General features: G+C 53.5%; 1 protein-coding gene and 1 long non-coding RNA gene across 2 annotated transcripts in view; both read left to right on the forward strand.

Annotated features, from left to right (window-relative positions):
• Positions 1-20,969, forward strand: part of PIGK (phosphatidylinositol glycan anchor biosynthesis class K) — a 48,166-nt gene that overhangs the window by 21,231 nt on the left and 5,966 nt on the right. Inside the window, exon 10 of the mRNA XM_051999388.1 lies at positions 11,269-11,353. Within this exon, the coding sequence (XP_051855348.1) occupies positions 11,269-11,353 (85 nt within the window). The remainder of the gene's footprint in view (positions 1-11,268; positions 11,354-20,969) is intronic.
• LOC127563126 (uncharacterized) lies at positions 2,522-6,350 on the forward strand. The gene is made up of 2 exons (XR_007953898.1): positions 2,522-3,657; positions 3,943-6,350. It is a non-coding gene; the product is annotated as an uncharacterized LOC127563126 (long non-coding RNA).

Raw genomic sequence — 20,969 nt, forward strand, 5'->3', positions numbered from 1 at the left:
TCTCGCCTGCGTGGGGAGGAGGGGCGCTCGGAGAACGGCGTTTGGCAGAAGCCCCTTCGGGGAAAGGGCGGTTCCTCTGAGGGGGCGCAGCCGGGCGCGCCCCCAGCCCCCTTCCCTCTTTGGGAGGCAGGGGAGAGAGAGGGGCTAGACGGTGCTAAAGTGGGTGTGTGCATGGCCACGGGGACGCCCGGGGGCCGAGCGCGTCCGGCGCAGGGTCAGCAGGGCACGGCCAGTGGTCACCAGGCGCTTTCTGTGTCCCGCGGCCAAAGGCGTCCGGGGAGGCTCATCCGATCTGCTGCCCCGGGCTCGGCAAGAGAGCCAGGATCTGGGGCGGGCCGCGGCGTTGGGCCACAGGCACTAAGAAAAATCCCGTGGAGAGAATTGTCGGCTTGTGCCCTTGGGGACACAAAATGCCCGAAGAGCAACGGCCGATAACGGCAGCGTGTGGGAAGTGTCTGGGGGCTTCAGGGGCCGCGGGCCTTCGGCAAAGCTCCTGTCTGGGGTAGCCTAGGTAGCTTCCAGGGAGAGGCTGAGGATGGTCCCGTCCTGCTCGGCCCCAAACCCACGGGGATATTGCATTCAGTGACCGGGAGAAGGGAAGGGAAAGGGGAAGAGGCCTCGGTAGCACTGGGGGCGGGCGCTGTGATCTCGTGGTGTCGCATGGAGGCGGGAGCTGGAGAGTCCCCAGAAGGCCAGAAGCCCCAGGGGGGGAAGACGCAGGCTGGGGGGGGGGGATGGGAGTGTAGAGTGGGCAGGGCCTCCCCTTCTGTAGGAGAGGCAGCCTCGGACCCCGTCCCATTTCTGGGCAGTCATTGTCTAAGCGGGTGAGATGGGGCGCCCTCCGCTCCCCAACTTCCTTGTTCCTTTTGTGCCCCCGAGGCTCCAAGTGGGGGACCCGGGACCGGGAGAGAGGACCTCCTTAGCCTGGAGCACGCTCGGGAAGCCCTGGGACGAATGGCTGGTGCCGACTCCAGGACGATCCATCGGTGGAGCTCCTGCCTTAAGTGTGTCTGGGGACGATGAAGACAAGCTGCTCTTCCTTCAGTACTTGCTGGCAGCACTTGGGAAGCTCCGGCTTGGTGCGCCCCACCCCGGGGCCTCGGGCGTTGAAGCTTTAAGGCACCCAGAGGGGCCCACCTCCCTGGTGGGACGTCTCCTCCACCGGGAGTCTCCCCAGCAGAAGTCGGGTCCAGGCTCCATCCCTGCTTTGGAGATGAAGCTCTTCCTCTCCTCCCAGAGCCCTTGGGGGCAGGCGCAGCTCCAGGAGAAGTGCTTGGGCCCTTTGGGAAGCCCACCGGCTACTTCCCACAGGGCACGGTCCGTTCGAGGTCCCCGGCACCTTCCCCCAGAGAAGCCTTGCTCAGCTACACGCCGCTTACCCAGGATGAAGGCAGCTCAGTGGAAATGTCCTGCAAGGTGGGGACGGAGGCGGCGGCCCCCGGTGCTTCAGCTGCCTGAGCCGATGCCGCCTTCCCAAAAAGTCTTAGCGGCGAGGCTTTGGCCATTTGGCCCATTGTCATTCCCACAGGGAGTTTAACTGCGGTGATTTATACACGAACAGACGGCTGTGACTCGGTTTATAAAGTGTCTACAGCAGACCGTTGAATACGTCACGATTTTGTCACTTAACCAGTTGTTACTGAAAAGCTTTTTTATATTAGTTGGAGCATCTGCACAATTGCAGAGGCCTCTGGGACTTAGTGCCAGGGTTAGGGTTGATGGGGACTAGAAAAAAAGTGAACAACATGTACAGGAAAGTGCGTGGCTCGGGATCCAATTACAGAGCGCTCCAGGGCAAAGGCCGCAGCTTGGCCGCGGGTGCGCTGAGAGCCCGCCAAGGTGTGCACATTTCAAGGGGATGTTGGCACTCTGGAGACGCCGGTTGGGTTCTCATTCATGAAAGCGGAGATTCCTTTGTCCAGAAGAGAAAATATTGGGAATCCAGATGTTACCATGGCAAACGTGGCTAATGACGCAAAGGTGTCAGGAATGGGGCTGGAGAAGCCGCACTAGTGACTTCTGTCTGCTCGAGTCACCTGGGAGACGATGCGGCTCCTCCGGGCCTGCCGGGGCTCCTCTGGGCCTGCTGGGGCTCCTCCGGGCCTGCCGGAGCTCCTCCGGGTCTGCCGGGGCTCTTCTGGGCCTGTCGGGGCTCCTATAGGCCTGTTGGGGCTCCTCCAAACCTGTCGGGGCTCCTCCGGGCCTGCTGGGGCTCCTCCAAACCTGTTGGGGCTCCTCCAAACCTGTCGGGGCTCCTCCGGGCCTGTCGGGGCTCCCGTGGGCCTGCCGAGGCTCCCATGGGCCTGTTGGGGCTCCTCCGGGCCTGTCGGGGCTCCCGTGGGCCTGCCGAGGCTCCCGTGGGCCTGTTGGGGCTCCTCCGGGCCTGCCGGGGCTCCTCCGGGCCTGTCGGGGCTCCCGTGGGCCTACCGAGGCTCCCATGGGCCTGTTGGGGCTCCTCCGGGCCTGTCGGGGCTCCTCTGGGCCTGCTGGGGCTCCTCCGGGCCTGTCGGGGCTCCTCTGGGCCTGTCGGGGCTCCTCTGGGCCTGCTGGGGCTCCTCCGGGCCTGCTGAGGCTCCTGTGGGCCTGAGGGTGCGGAGAGGCCGGCTTAGGGCGAGTGCTCCCTTAATTGGGAGGTGGGCACCTGCCCGGGGCTGGCAGACTGGGATGCAGTCATCCCATTGGGCTCCTTAGCTGGGCAGACCCCAGAAACCTCCGGCAAGGCTCCTCTGGCCAGCAGAGGGCGGCAGCGTTACGCTTTTGCCCAGCTGGAGCAGGGCCTTTTGGTGGCGGGGGATGTTAGCCAGAGGCCTGATGGGAGCGGCGCTTTTGCACAGTGGGATCCGCCAGGAGGGTCCTCCGTCCTCTGTGTTGTCTGGCCTGTAGAAAGGGGGGGGGCATTCTGCTCCGTGCCTGCCATGTCACCTTCAGAAAACCCGGCCCACTAACCTTAACTGAGAGTGTTTGTTTAAGGGGGAGAGCAAGGAGCAGGGGGAGGCTCATTTCTGGTTAAGTTTTTCATTTGAGCAGAGACTTCCTTTCCCAGTCATTTTCCAGCTTCTCTGACAGGACAGAAAAGATGCAAACACAAGAGACGTTCTCCCCAGCCCTGGCATGGGGGGTGGCTGCCAAGCAAGGGTTCGAGAGGAAGGCTTACCATTTGTCAGCGAGTGACGTAGGCCTGGGCTCCCAGCACTGTGTGCTGCCCGGAGGCCTCCCAAGGCCAGCATTTCACGCGGGCTTCCAGCCTGGCCAGACGCCTTGGGATGGGGCGCTTCCTGGGGAGCACGGGCTGCCTGCCTTCTTCCTGCTTGTATTCTCAGCGCTCATCACGGCTGTGGACACACACTAGGCGCATGGTTAGCCGCCCCAAATGTGGTTTATACCCCCTTGCAGAAATGGGCCTGTTGCCTAAAGCAAAGGCTGAAAGCCTGCCACATGGGCCGCTCTCCCCATTTCACCTTGTCTGAGGTTGTGCTTTCTCCAGAGGAGCTGATGTTCATGTTGGGGGCACCAGCCCATTGGTCAGCAGTCTCGTTGTGCTGTCATGAAGTCCCCCAACTGCTGGGGTCTGTCAGTGTCTCGTTCCGAAGACGTCTGTGAGGAGACTGTGGATCAGAACCCAGGCCAACATTCAGCCAAGTTTTCAAGATCAAGCAGGTCTGTGGAGGGGGTCCACAGAGGGGATCCAGGGGGAAGGGATAGGAACTGTCCAGTGTGCTTCCCACCTGTCTCAGGGCTTGGGGGCGACCAGCTCCTGCTAGATAGCCTTGATGATGTCTCTGCCGGGCCCTTGGCTTTCTCCAGAGCTGTCTGCACAAAGGAAATGGGCCGAGTTTGGCGGGACTTGTGTTGCCGGGAAGGACTGCCTTCTCTCAATCTCTCCCCGTCTGTGTGTCTGTCTGGCCTGGCTTTGTCTCTGTGTAATAACCGCTGCCATCTTAGACGGCATCGGCCATTTCCGATCGTGTCACCTGCCCGAACTTCCCCGTGTCGCCGTTAGCTTGTCATTTGTGCTCCAGAACGGCTGCAGCGAATCCGAATCCGGCCGCCCTTTTATGCGGTTTCCGACTGTCCTGTTGTAGTCGGGTGTATATTTTGCTTTTGGTTCAGCTGATGAACCATGACTGCGCGAGAAGAAACCATGAAGAAGGGCAATTTGTAAAGAATCTGCGGCAAGACTGGCAGAAAGAATGGCGCGAAGAAAGCCGAGGGAGGACTGAGGGGAGCTTTTGAGAGCTGGGCCTTGGCTGTGTTTTCTTCGTCCTCCTATGGAAACGGGCTTGGTGCAGAGCAGAGCCAGAACCTCCATCCTGCAGCATCCACACGCCAGGCGTTCTCCGGGAAACGTGGAACCTGGCAAAGAGCTGGTGCCGGACTCCCCGGAGACGTCGTAAGCAGGTTCTGTTCCTTGCTCCTACTTAGACTTTTTATTCCCTGGGAAATTCTCCTCACCCCCAGCCCAAGCACATGGAACCCACCAAGAGTGCAAAGCAAAGCGGGTCATTTCTGCCTCTGTCTGCGAGACTGGGAAAAGGGAGGGGCGCGCCAGCGCCGGGACTGGCAGCGCCCGACGGGATTGGATTCCGGGCCTCTCTGTGTGATTCGATTTCGATTCTTGTCACTCTGGTGGGGGGGGGGGGCGGGGCTTCCCTGCCACATGCACTTCGTACCGGTTTGTGCAAAACTTTTAATCAGTGTGGACTCGTATTGATGTTATTGCCCTAGTCCTAGGTGTAGTGTGGGCTTCTGGGATACAAGGACAGAGAGCTACAGTCTCTGTTTGCAAGTCCAGGGAGGCCGTTCAGTGACTGTGCAAAGGCCACTTATTGATGCTTGAGAGTCATAGTAGGGTCACAAGGTCACAGAAATAGAGGGGGAAGGGGACCCCCCCCATTTTACAAATCAGGAAACAAAGAGATGCAAAAGGAACATAGACATAAGAATCATTTGAATGAAAAAACAAAATATTGAACATTTTGTTACATGTTATGTAAATATAGCACTCATAATTTATGTTTGCACAAAGAAAAGAACAAGGGCCTCTGCCGGGCACTGATGAGAGAAATAGAAACGTATTTTACATTGAATTATATTTAAAACAAACATTTAAGACTGTGAATTACATCCTCGTCTTCAGGAAGCCTGCATTCTAGTACGCTTGGACCTTGCAGACCAGGGATCGGGCAAGGGAATTTTTGTTGATGGATCAGGAATAGCGATGGAACCCGAGGGCCCAAGTGAAGGACTGGCGGGGGCCGGGATAGATGGCTGGAGGGAGAGCCCCATCCGAACCCGGCCCAGGTGGGCAGAGGGGCCACTGTGGGCCCGTGTCCTTGCAGGCCAGACCCACCAGACCCATGGCTCTGACCCCTGTTGGATGTTGGGAAACTGGTTGATGGACCTTTGCAGCAGTATCCCGAGCTCCCACAAGATGGCGCTGCTTTTCCAAGTGAGAAGCCAGGGCGGTTCTCCTGCTCCCGGGTGATGGGCCTTCCTCAGAAGCCGGCTCAGTCCCAGGTCTGTGCTGGGCTCTAAGCCTGGGGCACCCGCGCAGGAACCACCATTGTTTGTTTGCTTCTAGTGCAGGTAGAGCTAGGTCAATGGCTGTAGATGGACCAACAGGGGTCTAGGCACCCACAAAACAGACATAGGATGGGCCCTGCCAGCGGCTGGGGAGCTAAGGAGAGCCACCCTCGTCCCCCTGTTACTCCCCCTATTCCCCTCCTCCCCTGCGCCCCCCCTTCTCCCCTCACACACACCCCGTGCTTGAGATGACTCTTGAAGGAAGCCGGGATTGCCAAGAAGCCCAGGAGCAGCCATTGGGAAGACTCTGAGCTAGGAGGGGCCTGGACAGGTAGATTGGAGCCAGGCCATTGGGCTTTGGGTGTGAAGCTGTCGCAGCAAGGAGCCCCCCCTCCCCCGCCCACTGCGCTATATGTGCTGAGCAGTGACAGGTGCTGGCCTCTGTGGAAATTGGATTCAAGACAGGTGAGACCTGGCCTCAGGAACCTGATTTAGGAGGGCTTTGTTGTAGTAACCCCAGGTGGAAGCGATGAGGGCCTGAACTAGAGTGGGGCCTACAGCAGCGTCTTACACTGTGGGTCGAGACCCCACATGGGATTGGGGCGGGAGAAATTTGGCCGCAGGGAAAGATCCCACGTCCCATCGAAATTAAATTTTCAAGTAAAAATGAACAAGCACATCTGTCAAGTTAGGATGCAAAGTTGCTTTTGTCTCCAACGAATGGTGAAATTATATGTATCCCAGAGAATTGTTTTAAAATACTTTTATTTTTATTTTATTATTTTTCTTTTTTCAGTTTCTTTTTTTAAATTATAGCTTTTTATTCATACTTTTCTTTGATTCATTATCAGTAAATGTTTGCTGAATGCCTGGATCCCTGGGGTTCTTAAAAAGTTTTCAGGTGAAAAGGGAGTACTCCTGGAGAAAGGTCAACGTTTGGCCTAGGGAACAGAGAAGGGAGATCAGAGCTGCGGTTGAAGTCTGTGGGGTCTTCCAGACTTGACTAGTGAATGTGGCTGAGAGAGTCAAGGCTGGCTAGGATTGCCGCCCTGAGGGCGGTCAAGGCTGGGCCATAAAGCTGGGCCATAGAGTTCCAAGTGGCCTGTGGGCCATTGGCAACTGGGGACTAGAGCCTGGGAGACTTAAGTTCGAATCTGCATAAAAATGATAAAATATCCAAACAGTTGAGCTCCCAAGACCCAGCATGCAGAGAGGAGAACTGAGAGGCCCCGCCAGAAGGAGGGGGGGAAGCAGGGGGGGGAAGCAGAGGGGGTAAGGGGGGTTGGATCCACAAAGGAAGGAGTCAGTAGTCCATAAGCATGAAGAGCCAGGCCCCATCTGTCAGCCCCAGAGACACAACTAAGAACAAGTCCCTGCCCTTAGGGAGGGGACCCCCTGGGGGAAGGGACTGAGGGTGAAAGGTGCGCAGGACCAGGAGCGGGCTCACCATGGTGGTCTACTTTTGTGGACCTGGATCCAAAAGGAGCTGCTGGTGGGAAATGCAGGTCGCTGGAACTGTCCATGGTTAGGAGGAAAGGGGAGGGGGAGAGCATGAACAGTTGGAGGGGGAGATGTCCTGAAGGAGAGGCCGTCAGGGTGATGTGCTGAGGAGGATGAGGGAGGGAGAGATTGGAAGGAGTGGTCACTGAGTGATGTGGTGCTCCATCGTATGCTCAGCGTGGGGAGGGGTTTCCAAGGCTGTCGGCCCCCCATTGGGACATCTCTCCACATTGGAATAGCCTTAACCTTTGGGAGGCTCAGATGGCCTCCAATGACGACTTTGCCCCTGCCATCCACTAGTCTTCCTTTTTGTCCCCAGTGGCCAATCAGAATTTTCCACAGATGAACCTTTGCATGTGGGAACATGGGGTCCCCTCTGAGATTCCCCTTGCTCATATCCCTTGACACCCTATTTATTAGGTCCTTTCCCACGGTACACCAGTCCAGTGACTTTTGGACCCAGATGGAGGTTCTGCTCCCAAGTTTCTGGAGCAGCCAGGGCTCGTCCTTTGGCGTGTCAGCTGGCCCTTCTGTTCCAAAGGTTCAGGCGCCCCTCCCGGAAGGCTGATGGTCTTCTTGCCTTTTCTTGCCCTCTCTGCCCGTACCACTGAGGCTGGCCCGCAGGATGGGGGGGTGCCTCTGCTTGGGCCGTTTGTGATGGAGGCGATTCCCTCAGAGCCGCCTGAGTCCTCCTGGGCCGGCCCAGCAGCGGGGTGCTTACAGAAGGGTAGTTCTCGGCTTACCTTGAGCACAAGGACATGGCGGCTTCAAGCCTTCCGCTTTGCGGCGGTCACCCCAGATCCCTCCGCAGTGGGGCTACGAGACCGGCATTGAATGGGAGGAAGGCTGCCGCGCTGGAGTCCGGTTCCGTCTGGGGAATTGGCCCGTGCGTTGCATCCCAGCCTTGAAGATGGAACCTGGGCTTGAGGGCCACTCCAGGGTCTTCATCTGGGGCCGAGGCCTCTGCAGCCGCCTTTGTGCTCGTTTCCTATGTTGCTGCCACAGTCTGAGGCGCAGCCGGGACTCTGGCCCCTCGATTAATGGCACTGCGGGAAAGGGGCACCCAGATGCCCGGTGTGGAAGAGCAGGCACCAGCGTCACCAAGGACCTGGTTCTGTCCAGGGAGGGCCCGGGAGCCACCAAACACCCTGGAGTTGTGCGGGGTTTCAAGAAAGCCTGCCTTCGCGAAAGAGGAGGACTCGGGTTTCCATAGCAACCTCAGTCTGTAAAAGAGCCAAAGAAAAGGAGTCCGGAAGGTGATGAGAAAGACAAGATGGAAGCCTTCTGACAGGAGGGGAGAAGAGCTGTCTTGGGGCTGACAGATGGCACAGAGCGGGAGCGCCGGTCCCGGGCTGACCACGTGTGTGTCCGTGGCTGCAACGCCAGTGGGAGCCGCGGCTTTAAGGGACGGGCTTTCCTGCCCTGGGCCCTTCCCCACCTCTCGGAGGGCGTGGCTCCGCCTCTGGGAATTCTCTGACACCTGGGGGGGGGGGCAGTTCCTGTGCTGGGGGCGGGGCGGGCCCTGAGTGACCTGGCGTGCTCGCTGCGCAGGGACGGTCCCGAGGGATGATCTCCCGTGGCCCCTCAGCCCCGGTCTCCTCCCCCACCTGCCACGGTGCACTCTCCGGGTGGGCGCTCCTTCCGAGACCGGGCCTGAGTTCGGGGCTTCTGAGCCGCTCTCCTGGGCGGGTTTGGCCTAGTGGAGGAGTCGGCGCAGACTCACTGCTCCGTGGGGCCCGTGGAGATAGGTTCTAACAGCTGCTGGGCCACGTGACTGGGGCCACGGGGCTGTTACTGGAGGCGCCGCGGGCTGGGCCAGTGGCTGTAATTGTGGGCCACAGATGTTGGGGGATGGTGCTCTGGGCTGGGTCACGTGGCTGTGACTGGAGGCACCGCGGGCTGGGCCAGTGGCTATAATTGTGGGCTGGGTCACGTGGCTGTGACTGTAGGCACCGCGGGCTGGGCCAGTGGCTATAATTGTGGGCCACAGATGTTGGGGGATGGTGCTCTGGGCTGGGTCACGTGGCTGTGACTGCAGGCGCCGCGGGCTGGGCCAGTGGCTATAATTGTGGGCCACAGATGTTGGGGGAAGATGCTCTGGGCGGGGTCACGTGGCTGTGACTGGAGGCGCCGCGGGCTGGGCCAGTGGCTGTAATTGTGGGCCAGGTCATGTGGCTGTGACTGTAGGCACCGCGGGCTGGGCCAGTGGCTGTAATTGTGGGCCACAGATGTTGGGGGATGGTGCTCTGGGCTGGGTCACGTGGCTGTGACTGTAGGCACCGCGGGCTGGGCCAGTGGCTGTAATTGTGGGCCACAGATGTTGGGGGATGGTGCTCTGGGCTGGGTCACGTGGCTGTGACTGTAGGCACCGCGGGCTGGGCCAGTGGCTGTAATTGTGGGCCACAGATGTTGGGGGATGGTGCTCTGGGCTGGGTCACGTGACTGTGACTGTAGGCACCGCGGGCTGGGCCAGTGGCTATAATTGTGGGCCACAGATGTTGGGGGATGGTGCTCTGGGCTGGGTCACGTGGCTGTGACTGGAGGCGCCGCGGGCTGGGCCAGTGGCTATAATTGTGGGCCACAGATGTTGGGGGAAGATGCTCTGGGCGGGGTCACGTGGCTGTGACTGGAGGCGCCGTGGGCTGGGCCAGTGGCTATAATTGTGGGCCACAGATGTTGGGGGATGGTGCTGTGGGCTGGGTCATGTGGCTGTGACTGGAGGCGCCGCGGGCTGGGCCAGTGGCTATAATTGTGGGCCGGGTCACGTGGCTGTGACTGGAGGCGCCGGGGGCTGGGCCAGTGGCTATAATTGTGGGCCACAGATGTTGGGGGAAGATGCTCTGGGCTGGGTCACGTGGCTGTGACCGCAGGCTGTTATTGAGAAGGGAGGACTAGGATCCCAGTGCCATAGGTAGAGACGGAGCCCGACAGCTTGCAGGAGCTGGATTTTAAAAGCCAGGGCATCTTCTGTGTGGGACTTCCCTTCATGGACACTCGGACCTTGGGCCTAGTGCACTCCCTGGATCATAGTGGGTGTTTAATAAGCTATTGACCTTCTTCGTTTACTTTTACATAGTGCTTGGTCTTCATTCAGTAGCTGAAGTTCTAGGGGGTGATAGAAAATACTCTTCACTGGTGCTTCTTAATGATGATCTTGTAAATCCCTCTAGTCCTTAGAAAGCCGCTCCTAAGACTGAATATTCTCCTTTCTCTCTAGATCCGGCCGTAAGGACCGGACTGCGTTGTGTTGTGTTACTAATTTTTCCATAGTTTTGTCAGTATAAAATTCACTGAAAAAGAAAAAAAAACCTTGCTATGTTTCTTAATATCCAGTTAGGTTAAGTAAACGAGGATCAGAATGATCTTTATTTTGGAAAAGACTGATAATAACTAAGGCCGCCCCCCCCTTTACTATTTTATGTTGAGATTTTCTGTTTTACTAGGAAAAAAATCATTTAAATAGTCATAGAATGTACATGGAATCAGTTGAAGATTGCATTTGTTTTCAATGGAGGTTTGCCATAGAAGAATTCTCAGATACTCACAGTAGATTCTGTATTGGATCCAATGGGATTTACCCTCCCACTCATAATTTCATAGTCAATACTGAGATGGACCATCCAGTCCTTTCAGTTTGGTTCTTCCTTCTTCTAAATGTCAATTGAGACCAATTTGATTGGACTCTCGTCCACTGCGCTCTCAGATTTCCTCACAACGGATCCCCCAGATGTGCCAGAGGGTTCTCTTCATTTATCCTACCATCTCTTGGATGAGATGGACCCAGAAGGAGAACAGGCTGTAGCACCTTTGCCTCTGAAATGAATCCTGTCCCTTTAGTGCCATTGTCCTGCTGGGGTTGCCACGTGGCAGTAACACATGGCATCCGATGGTCTCCATGAAAATGACCGGTATAGACAAGCTACAGCATGTAACCAGTGTGGGACTTTGGGTCATTTGGACTTTGAAGAGGAGTTGGGAGTCATAGAGAACCAGAGGGATGTGAAGGAGGCAGAAATGGTCCACTGGCATATACAAAGTTAGATTTTTCCCTCTGCTACTGACTTTCTTTCAAAGACGTTTGATAAAAATGGAATTTTAAAAATTAGGGTAGCATGAGCACTTGGCTTAAATATGAATTTAACAATAAGCAGCAGTGAAAAGTTAGACTTAACTTTGTATTTTCTAATATTAGCATTTAATGGGTTTGAGCATTCACTTTATTTTTATTTTCATTTTTTCTCTCAGTCACCTCAAGTGCCAAAAGGATGAAGAACTGACGGAACCACTTAATTATGCCGAGCAGCTTCCTGTGGCTCAAATAATTCACCAGGTTTGCCTTATAGTTTTTCTTTTTAATTCTTATAATGTAGCTGTTTTGCTTAGGTTTTACAAAGTCCAGGTGCTGCGGCATTCTGGGCCCGTTTACCTCAATTATGTCAGACCAGTCCCATTCAAAGCACTGTATTAAACTACGATGAGATTTCTCACTTAGTGTATAAAACAGGAGGGGAGCCCAAAATGATTCTGTCTTTTGTATTTATTACTAAACAACAAAACGTAATTTCTAAAAACTTTCATTTGGAGTCTTGCGCATAGTGTTTGTTAAATGACAAGGAAAAATGGCCCGCAGATAATCATTAGGGTGTGATTTTTCTGTGGAACCGAAGAGAGAAAACAATTTTGCCCTCCCTTTCCCGTTATCAGTGCCTGTAAACTAGAACTGTGAGTGCTGTGCCGGCAATCTTTCCATTTCCAATTACGGAGACTTTGCCGAGCTTTTTCCGCCGTGGCTGTAATCACTGACAAAGCGACGGGGCCGGCGCTGGGACTTGGGCCCCGCGCTGTAATTTGAGCGGTACTTAGCCGCTGCCCCGCCGAGCCTGGTGTGCGATTAATTTTCAACGCTCCGTTGACTGCTATGGTTATGGCCTTTGGCCCTCTCTGATTTGCAAACCCTTCTAGACCCCCAGAATAAATTAAGAGTCCTTGTGTCGGAGTTCTTCAGACTCTCCGGGGGCTCTTAATTATTGTTGTTAGGGCTTCCCAAACACCACCGTTCCGGAGAAATTTTATTTTTTCCGTTGAGTGTTTGGCTAGCCGCGATGCTGTTAACATTTATTGAAGGCAACAAAGGCTTCCCTTTATTATTTCTGGGTCTCGCGCTCTTCTGAAAATACATCCCGCACAGCAACTTGGGATCGAAGTTTGTGCTTTTGGGGAAATGATCCGGTTGGAAATAGGGGCCAGTTTATATGTCCGGAGTCCCCTCGGGCTGTCAGGGCGCCGGCAGAGGCCGCGCTTACACTTCCGGCCTCTTCTCCCACTCGGGGCACACGGGGCGCAGCCGCCGCGTCTGGGATGGTGGGAGCGCAGCCGCCGGTGGGGGGCGCTTGGGGCTCGGCCCCCGGGAGAGAAGCTCCGGGCCCCAAACGGAGGCTCGGCCTCCGCGGGGGCTGGCCGCGTGAAAGCTCGGACGCAGGCTCAGCTCCGGCCCCAGCCCGATCCAGCCCTGAATGTGACCCGGACCGGGCCCGGCTCCGAGGCCTAGACCCGGCAGGGAGGTGAAGGGGACCCTTCTCCCGCCGCCTGGTGACTAGGAGAGGAATTTCCCCGAGCAGCTGCCAGGCCACGTGCCCCATTGTCCTCCTGGGCTTTCCGTCCTGGGACCCTCCGCGTGGGAAAGCTGAAGGAGCCCCGCCCTCTGTCGCCCCCTGCCGGCGTGTCTGGGTTCCGAGTCTTGCCCGGCGTCTGGGCCGCAGACTTCCCACTGGGAGGAGCAGCGACACTTCCCGCCGGGAGGAGCGGAGACACTTCCCGCCGGCAGGAGCAGCGACACTTCCCGCCGGGAGGAGCGGAGACACTTCCCGCCGGGAGGAGCAGCGACACTTCCCATTGGGAGGAGCGGAGACACTTCCCATTGGGAGGAGCGGAGACACTTCCCGCCGGGAGGAGCGGAGACACTTCCCGCCGGGAGGAGCAGCGACACTTCCCGCCGGGAGGAGCGGAGACACTTCCCGCCGGGAGGAGCAGAGACACTTCCCGTGGGGAGGAGCAGCGACACTTCCCGCCGGGAGGAGCAGAGACACTTCCCGCGGGGAGGAGCAGCGACACTTCCCGCCGGGAGGAGCAGAGACACTTCCCATTGGGAGGAGCAGAGACACTTCCCATTGGGAGGAGCAGCGACACTTCCCGCCGGGAGGAGCGGAGACACTTCCCATTGGGAGGAGCAGAGACACTTCCCATTGGGAGGAGCAGAGACACTTCCCGCGGGGAGGAGCAGAGACACTTCCCGCGGGGAGGAGCAGCGACACTTCCCGCGGGGAGGAGCAGAGACACTTCCCGCGGGGAGGAGCAGCGACACTTCCGGGAGGAGCAGAGACACTTCCCGCCGGGAGGAGCAGCGACTCTTCCCGACCGCTCTCCCCCTCCCTTCCCTCCCCCCCCCCTTGCCCGCCCTTCTCTGTCACCAGAAGGAGCCGCATCCCTTTCTTGGCGCTCCCCCAGCGCCGCCTGGAGGTCCGGCCGAGGGCGGCGCTCCCCGGCTGGGCTTCCGCCTGCCCGGCCACGTTTTCCGCTCGCTCCCGACTGGGCAGGCCCAGGGAGCCATTCAAGTCAATGTTTGGGGACTGTCCCAGGGAGACAGATGGGAGAAGAAATGGATGGTTTTCAATATAATTAAACTTTACAATTACTTCACAGACATTAATTTTAAAATCAAACCACTGAGCTCCTCCTTAATGGCTTAAATTTAGAAGTAAGATAGGGGTTTTACGACTGAAAGCTGACACTTTTTCATGGAAAATGGACACCGTTCTTTGTTTCCCTGCTAAGGAATGGCCAACAGATGGCCCCAACTACGTTTGTTTGTCTATTTATGGGCTCATTTCACTTTAATCTGTTAAGATAAAAAGGTGATTACCTTTGCTTAGCAGTCACTGATTTTCACAAAGCGGGAGCAGCTAGAGATTAACAAGCGCGGCCCCGGAGGGGCCCCAGGTCTGGCTGTGGCGGCTGCACCTCCTAGAGCCCCGGGCTTCCCTGGGGGCCCCCTTTCGGGCGCTTCCCCCTCCCCGTCCCCTTCTGGGCAGGCTGCTGCTGGTCTGTTTTCTGGCCCACGGGGACCCTCTGGGCACTGGACCGTTTTCCTTGTGATTCTAGGCTAGTCTATACTTAGTTTTTCCAATCTGCTTTCCAGATTCCCTAACAATGTTGTCCAGAATTTTAGTTCTTGTCTCAAAAACTGGGGTCTTAGGGTTTGTCAGATACGAAATGGCTCTGGTCGTTTACTGCCGTGTATGGGGCACCTCTGTTCCACTGATCCTCCACTCTCTCTCTCAGCCGGTCCCGGCCTTGTTTTGATGATTAACTTTCTACTGGAAAGATTGAGATCTGGTATGGCCAGGCCATCTTCCTTCACTTTTCTTTTTCCCTGATTCCCTTGATTCTTCTTGATCTTTGTTTCTTCCAGCTGAATTTTATTGTTGTTTTTTTTTCCCCAAATCTACAAAGTCCTTCTTTGTGGTTTGATTGGGATGGCCCCAATCAAAGTAATCAGTAAATTACTTGAGGTAGAATTGTCATTTGAAAAAAAAGAATTGTTATCTGTATTTTATTGGCTCTCCTACTGTGAACAAGTAACACCTTCACTAGTTTAGATCTGTCTTTATTGTTTGTGTGAAAGGCGATTTGCAACAGCGTTCATGCCTTTCCTGGCTTGGTCTTGGCAGGTAGATATAGAGGCCAGGAGGAAGAATCCATTCCAGGTCTTGAATCTTACAGTAACTTGGCTCACCAAAACTCCCTTTTCTTATGGAGATAGCAGAGCCTGCTTGTCGATATAATAAATTCAGAATCTAGCAACAGAAGCAAAATGCAAACACCACTCTTTGGGTTAAAGGCAAACCTTGGAACTTAGGACAGGAAAAGAGCCCAAATAGAGACTAAAGGCTTTTGGGAGAAAGGTACTGGAGACAATGGTGTGATAAACTTCACCCTGATGTGTCTCAACTAATTGCCTCTCTAATTAACCAAGATCCGGCCTAAATCATTTACATCTCGGTAGATATTGTTTGTTAGAGAAAACTATAGGTATATATTTGTTTCTCTGATCAATAAACTTTGAAGAGTTCATATTCCAGACTCTCTTTGCCTGGTCCCAGTAAATTCACTACAGGAGCTGGGCTCCAACAGGTAAACTCCCAAGTGTTTTTTACTATCTGCAGGTTATTTTAAAAGGCATTTTTCTCCTGCTTTCTTGATGCTGGGTCTTTTTCATGTCTTATAATCAGGATGCTTGTACCCCATGGTCATCTCCTAATCCCTTGGGTTAAGAATCACTGTGGGGATGCCTGCATCCAAACCTCTAGGTTTTAATGATGGGACTATTTCCACAGAGATCACATATTCATTTGGAACTTGGAGCCAAACTTTTTGGCAGTTTTCCTCTCAGTTCTGGTCAAAGAACGTCTTTGTCGGGGGGGCCATTGAATATTGGGCTGTTCAGTTTGATTCTTCCTGATTCTGTCAAGTCCCATTGATTTATTTTTCTGTTTTTTTTTTTTTTTTTAACAAGTAGCAAGTAGTTTTGATAACAGCTTTGCTAGATAATAACAGCTTTAGGTCTGGACTGCCATTCTTCCTTCAGTGTCTCTTTTTAAAAAAAAAAAAATTTCCCTGAAGATTCTAGGTCTGTTTGTCTTCTGCTGTTGCTTAAATACAATCTTCACTGGTATCATGGTACGTCTTTTCACTCCTCTTTGGGACATTTGTAATTTTGTTTATTCTGATGTTTCACTGATTGACAGCCATAGGACGAGGGATGGGATCTTTGAAAGTTCTTCACAATTTATCAAGTGTCTGCACTGTCGACCAGTCATTGACCATATTTTTGACTGTGATCCCAAATCCAGGATCCATTGCACTGGTCAGAAAACAAGTTTTCCTTTGATGAACTTTGATGCACCAAGAAACAATTTCAGTGAACAAGGACTGCCATCTTTCTGGTTCCTTTAAATAGTCATAGTGTGTGTAAAATGATTCAGCTTACAAGGTAAAAATGGGAGGGTGTGAGATGCATTTCCTTTTAAGTGGGTAGCAGATATCACTAAACGGGGGAGGGTGAACTCCTTGCTAAGATCAGATCTTAACTTCTCATGCCATTGCCAGAATAATGTCGCTGCGGTCACGGCGTCCCCATGCATTTCTAAGCAATCAGACCAACAGTTGTGATCAGATATTTTCTCAGGAGGAATCTAGCTGTGATTTTTGATTTTCCACCTTAAATCCAGCATTATAGAACAGGATTCATGTCTCGCCTTGAGACAGTACAGACATTAACCTCCTTTCCATGACTCTGGGATTTCGGACCTTCAAGTCACTTCTCTCTTGACAGAAGGCTCGTTTCCTGCCTCCCTCCATCCCTGCTGGCTTGTAGGTGGCGGAGTAGTAGCGGTCAGAGATCTTCCTTTACCCCCTATAGGGAAGCCCCACATTTTGTTATTAGAGAGTGAAAGGAGCTCAGCTTAATTGAAATGATCGTCTTGTCCAGCTTCCTATGTACAGCCTCAGCCAGAGGCCAATTTTCCATCATTTTAAGAGGTGAGAGAACAAAAGGCGATCTTCGAAGAGGTTCATTCTCCTTGTAAAAGCCTCCTTAACTTTTTACTTCAGATATGACTTACCTGCCTTACTCCAAAATACAGTACGCACTGAAGGGAGTTGTTTGAGCTTTTTAATCTCAGCAGGAATGTTTTTGTCCGTGTTTCTATAGGGAAAAAAAGAGAGAATCCGAGGGGGGTATCCCAGAAAACCAGAGAGAGACTTTTTCTTTTCTCCATTTCTTTTTTTTTCCTCCTCTCTTTCTTCCCTCTTTCTTCTTCCCTTCTCCCTTTCTTCTTTTTCTTCCCTCCTCCCTTTCTTCCACTTGGCTGTGGAATGCTCTTTTAGCATACAGCCACACTAAAATGGCTGTCTTTGTTTGAGTGGGTTTGATGGCAGAACCAGGAGGAAGGAGCTTGGAGCTCGCTGCTCTTTAAGCATTTGAAATTGCGGGCCGGATCCTGCTCTCTGCTGGAAATCTTACTGTTAGCCCGCTGAAAATAAAGTAATGCTAACAGAAAGTGAGAAAATGGCTCGTTTCCGAGAAAATGCTGAAGATCTTCGTGGATGGGTCTGGCCAGACCGAGGCCCTGAAACTGAAGATTTTACACAGTCCGAGCAACACTGGCCAGAGTGGTCAACATGACGTCCTCCCCTCAACAACATGACATCTCGCCTGATCAACATGACGTCAGCATGAGGTCCTCCCCTGATCACCATGACGTCAGCATGAGGTCCCACCCTGATTCCCGAGGCCTGAGGCTGTGGCCTGAGCTGGGCTGGATTCGAATGGCGAGGAAGTGTTCATGGACCTGCCGGAGCGGGCATCCTCCTCTCTTTGTAGTTGTAGTTGTGGGAGGGCAGAGTAGAACAAGGAGAAAACCAAGGATTGATTGAAAATCATCTTTTGGAAAAGTAAATGAATCCAATGACTGGATGTAAAAGCACGTATTATGCGCCTACTGCATCCCGGGCTCTGGCTCCGCCTTGGGCTGACACGTTAACAGGTGTGACAGCCCCGCCACCTCGGGCAGCCACGGACAGACACCCCTGGCGGGCGGAGACAAGGAAGGCACTTGGGGGATCACAGGGCTGATCGCCTCTAGATGGGCCCATTAAAGCTCTCCTGTCACCAGCGCTGGTCCTGACGGGATGATTCTGGTTCTTCTCTGGAGCGGAGAGCGCTGTGTAGTTGCGTCCCCAGGACGGGACGGGCAGCGCCCGTGAGCCCAGGACGTTGGCGGAGGTGGGAGCGGGGGGCTCTGAGATCTCAGGAGACCATCGGGTCTGAGATGGCCAGGGGAGGGAACAAGCACCTACTGTGTGCCAGGATATGCTCAGTGAATCACCGGTGGGACCTCCTTGGACCCTCACGACAACGCTGGAAGGTGCGAGCCTCCCCATTCCGTAGCTCAGGAAAGTGGGGAGCCCACGGGAAGCGATTTTCCCCGAGGACCAGCCGGCGCCCGAAGCCTTCACTGGAGCCGATCCGTGCGGGGTGGAGAAGGGCGGTACAGAAGAGGGGAGGAAGGACGCCAGAGGCCGGCGGCAGAAGGCGGGAGACGGGCGCCTGTAAAGCAGATCTCGGTTTGGGGTTCGGCGGGAGCGCGTGGGCTTTCAGAACCGTGGCTGTGTGCACACCGCTTTTACATCAGACGCGGCCCTCGTCGCCTCCAACCAGCCCCGCGACAACCTGGCGGGTCCCTTTGGTCCTGAGAGTCTCCCGTCTGCAGTTTTCTGGCGCGGGCGCTTTGTGGGGGCGGACTCTTCCCGGCGCGCGCTTCCCTTTGCTGGCCCGGACTCTCCGTGGTGTCCCCTGTCATTTTGGGGAAATGGGAAGTGAGCCCAGAGACCCTCTGGTGGTGATCCTGCCCCCTTCAGTTCTCGGCGGGGACTTTTATCGGGGACCGAAGGAAAGGGCACTTTGTGAGCCAGGCCGGGGGATTCCTCGTCTGATACAAGTCGCCGAATATCTATATCTGCGGCGCTCTCCTTCCTCTCTTGATTAGTTCTACATTTTAAATCGGGTAATCAAAAACAGAACCAAGTGGGATTTACTTTACAGAATATCCCTAAGAAACCGGACGCAAAGACGGACAGGATTAAGCTGTGCAGGCTCCGTGGGCAAATTAAACGTGAAGGAGCGTTCAGATGCTGATTGAGGGCCTGCTTTCACCGATGCAAGATTTCACCTGTTTTTAGACGCTTTTAACAAACGCTGCCGCCTCCAGAAGCTCTGCTCACCTCGCTCCTTGATTAGACCTCCCTGGCCCAGGGCATCTGCCCAGCCGAGCCCCGACGCCCATTTGTCATCCCAGGACCTGCGCCCGTGACCAAGCGCTGGACATCTCTTCCCATGGCGCGTGTCCGGGGTGACGCGCTCTGCTCCCCTTCTTTGGTTCCCACCCACCTGTGGCCTCCTTTGGGATACTTATCCCTTATCCCTTGGAGAGTGTTGGGCCTGGAGTTGGGAAGAACTGAGTTCTGGTGTGCCCTGTGACCCTGGGTGAGTCACCCTGTCTGCCTCAGTTTCCTCATCTGTAAAATGAGCTGCAAGAGGAAATGGCCAGCCACTGCAGGAGCTCTGCCAAGAGCCCCCAAATGTGACTGAAATGGGACAACAAAGACCTGGGCACAACTGAAATAATGAAGAATAAGTGAAAAAATCACATGTTTCTGTACTTCCAGCCACAGAGCTATTCTCTTCTTGATTTCATTGTGGTTTAGACTGAGTCGTAGCTGGTCAAGAGGAGTTCAGTAACTTTGGGGACCCTGTTTCCAGATGCTTTCCTAGGCTATTTCTCCATTCTCCCAACAGTGGGGTCCCATATCCTCAACCCTCCCGCCCCTTCCCCCTTCCCCTGCCCCCCACAATCTTTCAACAAAACCCGAGCTCCTCCTGGAGCTGCATACTAGAGAGCCACCGATAGAGAGCCACTCTTTGGCAGCCCCTGGGACATCAGAACATCCTCTTCTGGCTCATCTTCCCTGAGCTTTGGTGGGGGCCCGAGCTACCCTTCCTCTCCTGGGCTCCAGCTTGGAGTTGTCCCTGTTCACCCTCCTTTACGCCCGGTGCTCCTGCCCCGCCCGGCCTCTCGGGTGTGCTCTTGTGGGGATTTGTCTCTCCAGCCGTTGTTCCAGGAGGAGGAACCAGGAGCTTTATGAGGGACTCATACTTTCTCTATTCAGGACAACTTTGGGCAGGCGCTTGACGTCACACGTGACATTGCTGATCCCTTGTCAAACCTGCTAAATAATTGTCACAGTAATAGTCTCATAATAATCATCACAATAATAGTTACAAATGAAAGTCACAAAGAATAGTCACAAAAAAGTCACACAATAACAGTAACGACAAAAGTCACAAATAATAGTCACAAAGTCACACAATAATCATCACAATAGTTACAAATAAAAGTCACAAATAGTCACAAAAAGTCACACATTAACAGTCACAGACAAAAATCACAAATAATAGTCACAAAGTCACGCAATAATCATCACAATAGTTACAAATAAAAGTCACAAATAGTCACAAAAAGTCACACATTAACAGTCACAGACAAAAATCACAAATAATAGTCACAAAGTCACGCAATAACAGTAACAGACAAAAATCACAAATAATAGTCACAAAGTCACACAATAATCATCACAATAGTTACAAACAAAAGTCACAAATAATAGTCACAAAAAGTCACACAATAATAATCACAATATTAATCACAAACAAGTCACACAATAATAGTCACAAACAAAAATCACACAATAGTCACAAAAAGTCACAATAATAGTCACAATACTGGTCACAAACGAAACTCACACAATAATAGTTACAAACAAAAGTCACACAATAATAATCACAATAATAGTCACAAATAATTGTGGCAAACAAAAGTCACAATTCTAGTCACAAAAAAGTCACACAATAATAGTCACAATTTTAGTCATAAAAGTCACACAATAATAGTCACAATTCTAGTCACAAACAAAAGTCACACAATAATAGTCACAGAAAAGTCACACAATAATAGTCACAAACTAGTCACAAACGAAAGTCACACAATAATAGTTACAAACAAAAGTCACACAATAATAATCACAATAATAGTCACAGATAATTGTGGCAAACAAAAGTCACAATTCTAGTCACAAAAAAGTCACACAATAATAGTCACAATTTTAGTCATAAAAGTCACACAATAATAGTCACAATTCTAGTCACAAACAAAAGTCACACAATAATAGTCACAGAAAAGTCACACAATAATAGTCACAGTTCTAGTCACAAACAAAAGTCACACAAGAACAGTCACACAGAGTCACAAATAGTCCCGAGGCGGTGCCGG

This window comes from Antechinus flavipes, chromosome 4, assembly GCF_016432865.1.
Source record: "Antechinus flavipes isolate AdamAnt ecotype Samford, QLD, Australia chromosome 4, AdamAnt_v2, whole genome shotgun sequence".
Classification (NCBI taxonomy): Eukaryota; Metazoa; Chordata; class Mammalia; order Dasyuromorphia; family Dasyuridae; genus Antechinus; species Antechinus flavipes.